The sequence below is a fragment of the Mus caroli genome, chromosome 6 (assembly GCF_900094665.2).
Source record: "Mus caroli chromosome 6, CAROLI_EIJ_v1.1, whole genome shotgun sequence".
Taxonomy (NCBI): Eukaryota; Metazoa; Chordata; class Mammalia; order Rodentia; family Muridae; genus Mus; species Mus caroli.
The window spans coordinates 53678496-53690655 of NC_034575.1; the positions used below are offsets into that span (position 1 = coordinate 53678496).

The 12160-nt window shown below is 35.0% G+C and overlaps 1 protein-coding gene across 1 annotated transcript; it reads left to right on the forward strand.

The window, feature by feature from the left end:
- Positions 1–4879: 4879 nt before the first annotated feature.
- LOC110295623 (aphrodisin-like) lies at positions 4880–10512 on the forward strand. The gene is made up of 5 exons (XM_021164083.1): positions 4880–5104; positions 6770–6909; positions 7747–7895; positions 10224–10325; positions 10487–10512. The coding sequence occupies exons 1-5, from the start codon at positions 4880–4882 to the stop codon at positions 10510–10512; spliced, it is 642 nt and encodes a 213-aa protein (XP_021019742.1).
- The last annotated feature ends 1648 nt before the right edge of the window (positions 10513–12160 follow it).

The window sequence follows — 12160 nt, forward strand, 5'->3', positions numbered from 1 at the left end:
CCAATGGGCCTCTCTTTCCAGTGATGGCCGACTAGGCCATCTTTTGATACATATGCAGCTAGAGTCAAGAGCTCTGGGGTACTGGTTAGTTCATAATATTGTTCCACCTATAGGGTTGCAGATCCCTTTAGCTCCTTGGGTACTTTCTGTAGCTCCTCCATTAGGGACCCTGTGATATTGCGATACATTTTGTCTCCAGCTCCACCATCCTGTTTGAAGCCCTGTTTCTTAATGATGGGAATTACATCCAGAATCTGGCAGGAGCACTGAGTATGTAAATCTTATATGGGAGAAAGATTTTTTTTTCTTGTTGTTTATTGCAACATAACAGTGCCCCTAGCATTTACTTTCATGACACACTGGTGCAGGAATGTATTTACTCACATATTTAAAGTATAGTCAGATTGTGTGAAATCTAAGTTGAATGGTGCAGGATAATTTGAATACTAATTTAACAATGCTTTTAAAAATTCCTGATTTTAATTCAGTGAATTAGATATGATTGGATGGAGAGATAGTATCTTATCCTGAGTACGAATGTCTGACAAGACTTCAGAATATTTCCCTGACTGGCATTACCATTGTGGTAGGGAGGATTGTTGCAGTAGCAGGATTTAACAACAGATGAGAAGACTTGATGAACTTAGACTTTTTACTGTGATTATAGTGACTGTCTCTTCTGATGTTTCTTCCATGCAATGTAGAAACTAGAACAAATATCACTGAAAAAATGCAGAAAGAATATGTGAAGCTGACTCAGCAACTTGGAATTCCTACTAAAAATATTGAAAATGTCTGTGAAAGAGTTAAGTTGGTTCCTGTAAAATTAGACGAAAGACAACTTCAAATTAGAGCAAATAATAAAGATTCTTGTTTTCCATGTCAGTAATATAAAATCCTTACATGAAAATATGATGGAAATTGAATAGTATTTTAAACTGTCTCCCTCTGTTATTAAAAATCATCACTGGCTTTATGCATTCTTAATTACATTGATTTTAAAATTACAAAAGATCTTTTAGTAAATTACCCAATGAACATCCTGTAGTGAATTTTATCAGGAGTCGGCATCAAACACTCATCACCCTATTATGAATGAGACCATATTGTACATTTTGTTTTTCTCTTTTTTATTGGATATTTTCTTTATTTACATTATAAATGTTATCCCGTTCCTGGTTTCCTCTCTGAAATCAACCTCCCCCTATCCCCTCACCCTACCCCTACTCAAAAACCAACCTATTCCTGCTTCCTGGCCCTGGCACTCCCCAACACTGGGGCTTTCACAGGACCAAGGACCTCTCCTCCCATTGATGTCTCAGTAGGCCCAACTCTGCTACATATGCAGCTGGAGCCATAAGTCCCACCATGTGTACTCTTTGGTTGGTGGTTTAGTCCCTAAGAGCTCTAGGGGTACTGGCTAGTTCATATTGTTGTTCCTCCTTTGGGGCTGCAAACCCCTTCAGCTCCATAAGTCCTTTCTCTAGCTCCTTCGTTGGGGACCCTAGGCTCGGTCCAATGAATGGATGTGAGCATCCACTTCTGTATTAGTCAGGCACTGACTGAGTATCTCAGGAAAGAGCTGTATCAGGCTCCTGTCAGCAAGCACTTATTGGCATCCAAAAGTGTCTTGATTTTTGTGATTGTATATGGGATGGAATGGTGCTGGCTCAATTGGAGATTAGCATGCAGAAGAATGAAAATCAATCAGTTCTTATCTCCTTGTACAAAGCTGAAGTTCCAGTGGATCATGGATGTTTTCTTTATTTATATTTCTTTTTTCTCTTTTTTAAGTGGATATTTTCTTTATTTACATTTCAAATGCTATCCCATTCCTTGTTTTCCCTAGGAAAACAATCTCCCCCTATCCCCTCACCATTCCCTTGCTCAAAAACCCACCTACTCCTGCTTCCTGATCCTGGCATTCCCATATACTGGGGAACAGAACCTTCATAGGACCAAGGGCCTCCCCTCCCGTTGATGACCTACTAGGCCATCCTCTGCTACATATGCAGCAAAAGCCATGAGTCCCACCATATGTTTTCTTTGATTGTTGGTTTAGTCCCTGGGAACTCTGGGGGCACTGGTTAGTTCATATAGTGAGTTGGAAGACTGTGAGGATCCACTTCTGTATTTGCCAGGCACTGGCAGAGCCTCACAGGAGACAGGTATATCAGGCTGCTGTCAGGAAGCTCTTGTTGGCATTTGCAATAGTGTCTGGGTTTGATGGTTTTTTATGGGATGGATCCCCAGGTGTGGCAGTCTCTGGATGGTCATTTCTTCAAGTACTATCTTTTCTTTTCATAATGAGTCCAGTAGGAGAATGAATTGAAGTGTAATGGCCCAAATATAATCAAGTTCAGGATCAGTTTGATCCATGTATGCATCATGTAGTTCTTGTTCTACAAGAATTAACTCCTTTTTCTGCTTCATCTGATAGACATCTTGGACAGTTTAAATTTGAATCACCTCATAAGGTGAAAAACAAATTACTTAAATCATATGTACCCATTACCAATTTTAGGCCTCAGTTTGTTAAGATCTCAGTTAATTTATGCAAATCATTAAAGGTTTTCAAGTAGTCTTTAAATATCCGTAACTTCTATGGTCAAATTTTTCATTGATTGATTTTATAACCCAAAATAACTAAGTGAATCTTTTCTGAAGCCTTCTGTAATGCCCCACATGGAAGATTTTTTTACGTTAATTTACACATTTTTTTTCTAAAACATCTTTGTCAGAATCAGCAAATAAAATATCATTCACAAAATAATTAATGATAGACTGATAATAATAATTAATGATTACTTACAAACTATCTTTATTGTTTGATGCATAGAAATATAGTTGGCTATTTAATATTCCCTGAGGAAGTACTTTCCAGTGGTATCTCTTTAGTGGATGGCTAGAAATGTAGTTAGTGAGAAAGCAACCTTTCCCCAGTCTGTTGATGCAAGGGTATTGCTAAAAAGCAAACTTTCAAGTCAATTATGTTTATAGGCCATGATCTCAGTAGCAAAGTTGGTAAAGGAATTCCAGGCTGTAAGGTCTCATTGCTTGAATTTCCTAATTAACTGCTCTTAAATCTGCCAATTACCTGAGCAGCAGAGAATAGGGAAAAATTTCTGATCCTAGTCAGGACATCCAAGAAGGAGAGGAAATAGAGTAGAGAAGGACCACAGGTGGAAGAAGGAGTAGAGAAACCATGTGGAAAGAACAGGAGAATTCTGAGTGAGTAGCCATGAAAAAACACACGAACCATGGTGGGCCTATGCAAGATGGCAAGTAATGCATCATTTTCTGGGTATTATCTGTCTAGTCATATTTGAAGAGTTCAAAACCTACTTACTTAACGTAGGATTGCAGTGTGTTAATAAAAATGCCTGGTGTCTCTTTTTCAGAACATAAAATGGGCTAGAGCAAGCAGAAAAATGCCAAAATGGTGCTATTTAATTGAAGGCAAAAGGGACCAAAGAAAATTATCCCACCTCCCCAAATATTGCACACATCCAAGAAACAGCCTGCATATTTTAATGCATATATATACATCTGTATGCTTTGTTACTAGGGAGAGTTGCTGTTTAGGAGATTAGAAAGTTGGCCTTGTACATGTGACCTTGTTGGAGGAAGTGACACTGAAGGTGAGCTTTGAATTTCAAATGCTAATGCCAGGTCCAGTGTCTCTTCCTGTTGCATGTTGATTAGGATTTTGAGCTCTCAGTTCCTTCTCTAGCATTCTACTTGTAAGTGTCCTTGCCAACAACCATGCTGATTATGGACTAAACCTCAAAAAATATAAGCAATCCATATTAAAGGTTTCCTTTATAAGAGTTGCCATCTTCATGTTATCTCTTCCCAGGAACAGAACATTTTGTAAGATATTTACCATAAGTGTTTTCTCCTTGGAATTAAAACAAAATCCAAATAAAGAAAATCAGTAAAACCTTTTGTTGTTGTGATTGTTGTTGTTGTTGTTTCTATTTTTATTCTTTGAGGAAGTTGTAAAAGAGTATCTGAAATTGAGGATAAAAAACTTAACAGTAATCAACATGAGTAAAAGTATTTTTCTGATATCAATTGTGACCATAAAGGCTTTTAAATATCCATACTGCTGTAGAGTGTGGACAATCTGAAGCAGCCCACACCTGGCATTAACTGAAATCACAATCTTATAATATCTCTGTGTGTTTTAAAGAAACTAACATTTCAAAATGCTCATTACAATGCAGTTGAGAGGAAGAAATGAGATATTTGGGAGAGGATATTTATAGTCAGAAAGGAGAATTTGAGGGTGTTAATGACCAAGATACACCATATATCTCTATAAAATTTCTTTTAAAAAGTATAATAGCCCTCCACAAAAATAAACTTTAACCAAAAAAATTTGCAAATTTCTCAATTTATTATGATGAGATTTTCAAACTTGTTCTTACTCATCTTTTGATGTTTATTGACTATCTTCATTACTGTTGTATTGTCGTGATAGGGTCACCAAACCAACTTGCTGGTCTTGACTTTGTCTCTGAATGTCAACAATTCAGGAAAAGAATGGGCTGCCTTTCTATACCCAATAGAAGATACACCTAGTCCTACTGCAAATTGATTAGCCAAGGAGTGTTGATATCCATGGGCAACCTCCCCTTCTCTGATGTGAAAAAGAAAGGGGATGGGGAGAGGGGTGGTGAGAAGGAGGGACTGGAGGAGATATTATACTCCACTTAATACTGTTGCATTGTTGTGACAATGTCACCAAACCAGCTTGTTATTCTTGACTTTGTTTCTGAATGTCAATAATTCAGGAACATTTATATTACAGTCCACTGAATTCTAGTCCCATTGGGTTAATATAAAGCAATGCCAGACACTTACAAATACTGCCATGCAGTATGTCAAACTGTTCCCAAAATTTAAAAAGAGTGAATTAACAGGTTCATCACACATTGTTCAAACTGAAATGCTTTGTAAGCTTCTTCAGCTCATCATTTCACCTGCCGTTGAACAACTCTACACTTTTGCTTCAGAAGAAAGAAGATTCTGGAAGATGAAGTTTCTTCTTCTCCTTGCTCTAGCATGTTTGGTGTCTGCTGCTGAGGAACCCTTACTGGTACATGGTTGGGCTCTCAGGGAGTTATGCAGGAAAATAGGTGGCTGTGGTAAATTTATCATAGTTTGACATGACATCCAGTGTGATTCCAAGAATATATTGGTTCCTTTTTGGGTTTTGAACTTAGAATATGTCACATGTCTAAAAACGTTATATGTTTTAGTTTAAGGTATAATTACCTCATGTGAGCTCCTCATATTGCCTAATTTTATTTTCCCTAGCTAGAGAATATTAAAGTAACCTCTTATTAATGCCATTTTTAAATTTTTTATATAATTGATATTATTTTCATATTGGAAAGTCAATATAGAGTTATATTAAATGTTTCACTATTATGCACAAATTCAGTGATGACTACTAACCGATATAATAAAAACAAAATAATTTGATATCTGCAGCGTAAACATATTGTATACCGTGTATTTGAGGCATAGATTTCTCTCTTTTAGAAACACTGGACTCTGATCAATATATGTGATATTATTAATATTAATTTTAATCTAGCAATATCTCCAAAAATGGGACTTAGTTTTTGAAGTTTGATTATACATGTTTGTGTGTGTGTTTGTAGATTTGAGTGTGTGCCTGTGTCTACAGGTTTTGAATGGAATGTTGTAGGAAAAATGTAGAAATCATGGATAAAACCACATAAAGTATAAAATTTTAAGTCTTTCCTCCATTGATATAAGTAATTTTTTTAGTATAAAATTAAGTTTATTTGGGGGCATGAAAAGGAGGGTTGAGAAAGGGATAGAGGCAGAAAAAGAGAAGGGACAGTGAATGTAGAGAGAGGGTAGCCTAGGACATGTGTATGTGGGGGGTAGGGATAAAAAGCAGGCGAGGGGTCAGAGAGAGAGAGAGAAATGTCAGAAAGAGATTTGAGTGATTTTTAAGAGAAAAATTAGTCCTAAGGACTTGCCATACAAAGACTTTTGACATCAAATAGGACTGCTTGTTTTTTATTTACTTTGAAAGCATTTAGTGTGTGGATATATATATATATATATATATATATAAAATTTTACTTATATAAGTACACTGTAGCTGTCTTCAGACATATCAGAAGAGGGCATCGGATTCCATTACAGATGTTTGTGAGCCACCTTGTGGTTGCTGGGAATTGAACACAAGATCTCAGAAAGCAGTCTTAGCTACTGAGCTGTCCTTCCAACTCTTTATTACATATTTTTAAGATTACTTTTTTATGTTGATGTAGCTTCCTAACAAGAAACTACAATCTATTTTAAAATCTTTTTCTTAATTTTATTTTACATGATACAGAACTATTATCATGTATATATGTATATATATTTTCAAATAAGATATTAGGCAATTATCAGGTATACCCAGGAATACATGAGTGCAGTTAGTACATTATATATACATTTTTCTATCACAATACTAAATACATTCTATTTCTTTACTTGAACATCTATAACTTATTTTCTAACTATTAATTTACCCTAAATTTCCACAAAATTTATTTTATCATTTTAGGTATGTGGGTGTTGGTGTGCATGGTTCACTATGAGTATGTAGTACCCACAAACACCATAAGGTATCTCTCAGAAGTAAAGTTACATAAGCTTAGGTGCATAAGATATGGCACCATTCCTCAAACAGGTATACTCTGATATATGAACTTAATTCATATTATTTGTTTAGTTTTCAGGGAAATACAATACCATCTACCTAGCAGGCAAATATGTGAGTACAACTGCAGAAAATGGTCAAATGAGGATGCTGATGCGTGAGATTAAGTATTTTAACCAATACAGATTAATGAGCATGAAGTTCTATGTCAGGTAAGAAAGTTTATCTGGTTAGAAGAAACAATGTTTTGAAATGGGAATCAGGGCATTACAATATATTTCTGGAAATAACTAGGTGACTGGGATGTAATACTAATTTGAGGAAAGCTTAAGTTAGGAGTGACCACATCTAAAATATATTAAATCTGAGTGTTCACATCTTGATGATTTAATCTTTATTTATATAAAATTGTGAAAAATACCAAAAGAGTAAAAAAATATCATATTATGAAACCTAATTGCTAAAAGTAAAATATTAATAACTGTGAATATGAATAAAAGAACATATGATAATATATGATAAAAATCAAAGTTTATTACTTCACTGTGAAGTATGTTCCTCCTCTTGCAAACCATCCTGATAACTGGATAATTAGCATTGCATCCATGAGGTCACTTGCTTCATACTGTTGACTTAGGAAATCCTGTCAATTTGATTCTGAGCTCCATTCCCATCCACAAATCTTGGTGCACACAGGAAATCAGTTCATTCCCTGACTGAATAGATGATTAATGAAGATATTTACAAACCAAAGAATAGCATCATAAAAGACATGATCAATGGCAGGAATGTGTCTCACGTTCAGCAAGAAGTGTTTTCTTGGGGGAATAGATAGATGTTTGATAATAAATGTTAAATAAGGTGTATATATTGTTTAATATGTATTGTTTAGGAAAAATGGGAAGTGCCAACTACACACATTTTGGGCTGAAAAAATTAAGAGGAGGTTTTGTTCTCGCTTATTGTCCCGTAAGTATTACTGGTTCATGAATAACTGTATTATTTATAAGTTCTGTAAGTGATGTGATCTTTATCAAAATTGTCTTTAGCGAGTTTTTAAATGGGAATATGTCCCAAGGAGAGTGTCCTAAAAGAAACAGGACTAATCCCATCACTGGAACCTGGATAGTGCCTGATGCAATTTATCATTTTCCAAAAATCTACACTTTTCCAACAGCTGAGGGAGGCTTATATCGAGGTAAGTAAAATTGCCCCTATCTGCTCTCTAGCAATATTGGGGGAGGGAAGCACTTATGAATAAATCTTTCTAGATGACACAATATAAACAAAATCAAATAAATAAATGAATGAATAAATAAATAAATAAATAAATAAATAAATAAATAAATGTTTTGCTAAAGTTAGTCAAATACAGGCATACACTTGATTTTTTTAATTACAGGTTAGATGTTAAGAAAAGGTTTACCTACAGAACAGCAATGGCTTGTGCTATAAGATCAAGAATTGACAAATGGGACCTCAAAATTGTAAAGCTTCTGTAAGTCAAAAGACAATGTCAATAAGACAACAACAACAACAACAAAAAACCAACAACAGATTGTGAAAGGATTTTTATCAATCCTAAATCAGATAGGGGACTAATATCCAGTATATAAAAAGAACTCATAGCAGCCTTATTTATAATAGCCAGAAGATGGAAAGAACCCAGATGCCCCTCAACAGAGGAATGGATACAAAAAATGTGGTACATTTACACAATGGAGTACTACTCAGCTATTAAAAAGAATGAATTTATGATATTCCTAGGCAAATGGATGGACCTGGAGGGCATCATCCTGAGTGAGGTAAGACAATCACAAAAGAACTCACATGATATGCATTCACTGATAAGTGAATATTAGTCCCGAAACATAGCATACCCAAGATACAATTTGCAAAACACATAAAACTCAAGAAGAAGGAAGACCAAAGTGTGGATTCTTTGTTTCTTCTTATAATGGGGAACAAAATTCCCATGGACAGAGTTACAGTGACAAAGTTCAGAGCAAAGACTAAAGGAATGACCATCCAGAGATATCTCCATTTGGGGGTCCACCCTATAAACAACCACCAAACCCAGTCAGTAGGCAGATGCCAAGAAGAGCCTTTTGACAGGAGCCTGATACAGCTGTCTCCTGTGAGGTGAGGCTCTGCCAGTGCTTTTTATATACAGAAGTGGATGCTCACAGTCTTCTATTGAATGAAACACAGGGCACCCATTGGAGGAGATAGAGAAAGTACCCAAGGAGCCAAAGGCTTCTGCAACCCTATAGGAGGAACAACAATATGAACTAACCAGTACCCCCAGAGCTAGTGTCTCTATGTGCATATGTAGAAGATGGCCTAGGTGGCCATCATTGGAAGGAGAGTCTCTTGGTCTTGCAAAGATTATATGACCCATTACAGGGAATGCCAGGGCCAGGAATTGGGAGTGGGAGGGCTGGGAAGCAGGTCAGGGGAGGGTATAGGGGACTTTCAGGATATCATTTGAAATGTAAGTGAGGAAAATATCTCATAAAAAAATGAAAAGGTTCCCTAACTCAAGAATTGTATATAGAAAAAATATGTAGTAGTATCCTAGGAATAATGGGATTATTATGAAAGAATTTTCAATTTTGTTTTAAGCAAATATAATTAAAAACAGATATTAGATACATCCAAGTTACATTAGATGAACTGAGTTATATTTATGAATAAGCATTTTATAGCTAAAAAATGCTATTTTATATAATTAATACATGATTTGTATAATATAAAAATCTATTATAATATGATAAATATAAAGGTAGGATGATAATAAGCAGTGAATAATGATGCCATGACGTTGAAGAAGAGTGTGGATGGGCACACACCCATATTTTTAGTGGGTTAAGGGAAGATTCTCAATGTTGTATTTAAATTAAAATCTCAAACCTAAGCAATATGTAATTAATAAATAACTATCTCTATACCATGATCTTATGAGGGAAAATTTATTTCTTTCAGTCCCAAGAACACTTTTTATTGAGATACATTTTGTTTCAAACACCACCATCCTATATGAAGCCCAGTATCTTAATGATGGGAATTATGCCATGAATCTGTCAGGAGCACTGGGTATGTAAATCTTATATGGGAGAAAAACATTTTTATCTTGTGGTTAGTTACAGCATGACTGTGTCCCCTGCATTTTATTTCATGACACACTGCTGGAGGAATGTGTTTACTATTTCAAGTATAATCGTGATTGTTTGAAATTCAAGTTGAATTGTGCAGGATAATTTGGATCATAATGTAACAATAATTTTAATATTCCTGATTTTAAATCAATGACATAGATATGATTAGATGGAAAGTTATTATCTTATCCTGAGTAAGAATGTCTGACCAGACTTCATAATGTTTCCCTGACAGGCATCACCATTCTGGTAGGGAGGGTGGGGTGAAGTAGCAGGATTTACCAACTGATGAGAAGACTTGATGAGCTTAGACTATGATGTGTGATTATATGGGCTGTCTCTTCTGACTTTTCTCCCATGCACTGCAGCAANTGGAACAAGTATCACTGAAGAAATGTGGAAAAAATATGTGAAGCTGACTCAGAAACTTGAAATTCCTACTAAAAATATTGAAAATGTCTATAAAACAGGTAAGTTGTTTCCTGGAAAATTAAAGTAATTTATTACTTGAAGTTAGAGCAAATGATAGAGATTCTTGGTTTTCATCTCAGTTATATAAAATCCTTACATGAAAATATGATGTAAATCCAATAGTATTTTAAACTGTCTTCCTCTTTGTCTCACTTTACAGATGTGTGCCCTAAATGGGAGCCTTGAATTCATGAGCAGAAACTTTGTATCAGTCAGTATTCTTGGATCACTGAAATTAAATTCTGAGGTCAATTCAAAATTGTAACACAAAGTATTCACAATTTTCACCCAGGATTATCTGAAAACCCTACTGTTATTAAAAATCATTACTGGCTTTATACAGGATTAATTGCACTGATATCAATATTGCAAAAGATTTTTCAATAAAATATCCAATGCACTTTTGCAGTAGAAATTATCAGGAGCTGACACTGAACTCATATTCATCACCCTATCATGAGTGGGAAAATTTTGTCCATTTCAAAATGTAGAAGTTACAATTATATAAAAGTCCTAAGGATATCAGGTATTTCAATTGCTTTTCTGTTGTATGTTTCGTTCAGAAAATTTCCAAAAAATATCTTAAAGGGACATGTTGAAGGCCAGCCTTGTAAGGTTAGGATAAACTGAGGTGATGGCATAGAGGTGGAAATTCATCACTCAGCAGACTATTCTCTGAGGGAATAAAGCTTGATTCAGTGGGGCAAGCAATTCCTGTGACTGACAAGAGTCTACTGGAACACTTTGGTGGCTGAAGAAAAGGTAAATAAAAAAAAATCAGGCAAAAGAATCAAACTCTCTCTCTCTAACTCTCTCTCTCTCTCTCTCTCTCTCTCTCTCTCTCTCTCTCTCTCTCTCTCCCTCTCTCCCTCTCTGTCTCTCTCTCTGTCTCTTTCTCTCTTTCTCTTTCACTTTCTCTGTCTCTGTCTCTCTCTGTCTCTGTCTCTGTCTCTCTGTCTCTGTCTCTCTCTCTGTCTATGTCTCTTTTTCTCTCTCTCTCTCACACACACAGAAACACACAGTGAATGAAGCAGAAGCTCTGAAAATTTTTATTTTTTCTCCCATTGCTTAGATATCCCAGCAAATTAGCATGAACATTACCATGAACATTAAAAATAGAACATTACATTCTATTTTTATTTTAATGAATGATTACTTTTAAATGTTTGTTTCATAGTAAGTTTACTTGAAAAACAATTTACATATTATATATGAATGAGAAAACATATCTTTCCAAAGAACCTGCACACATTCATAACTAAGCAATTTGTTATAGATTAAGGAGGCATAAGAAATCATGTAATTTTCTCAGCCATTTTCTTTTTACTGACAGGCTGCAATTTGTGGTTAATAAGAGAGGATCAACTATTTCATTATTTATCTTGAAAAGTAATCTTATATAAATTTTAAAATAATCACAAATCTAAACTTTTAAATACAAATTTATCAGTCATTTCTACTTTTAATCCTCAAATTACACATCTACTGATCATCAATGTTTTTATTAAATCATATATGGAAGATAAAAGCAAAAATATATACAAGATATTAATCATGACCTTAATCACCACTCCCGTGGTTTATAACTGAGAGATCATAGTTAATGTCACTCGAAGCAATGGGCAGGCAATCTTTCCCTGAAAAAATAGATTTATAAGTGTCATGTTTATCTTGCCACTATTGCCTTTTTCACAGTTACCTGATTATTGTTAAAATATTTTCAAAATTAAAATAAATTCAGAAATCCTTTTGTTGTGCTTGTTTGAACTTTGACTCACTGATGTGATAAAATAACTGGACAGCTTGTCCTTTCTCTTCTTCTTGTTCCTCCTCC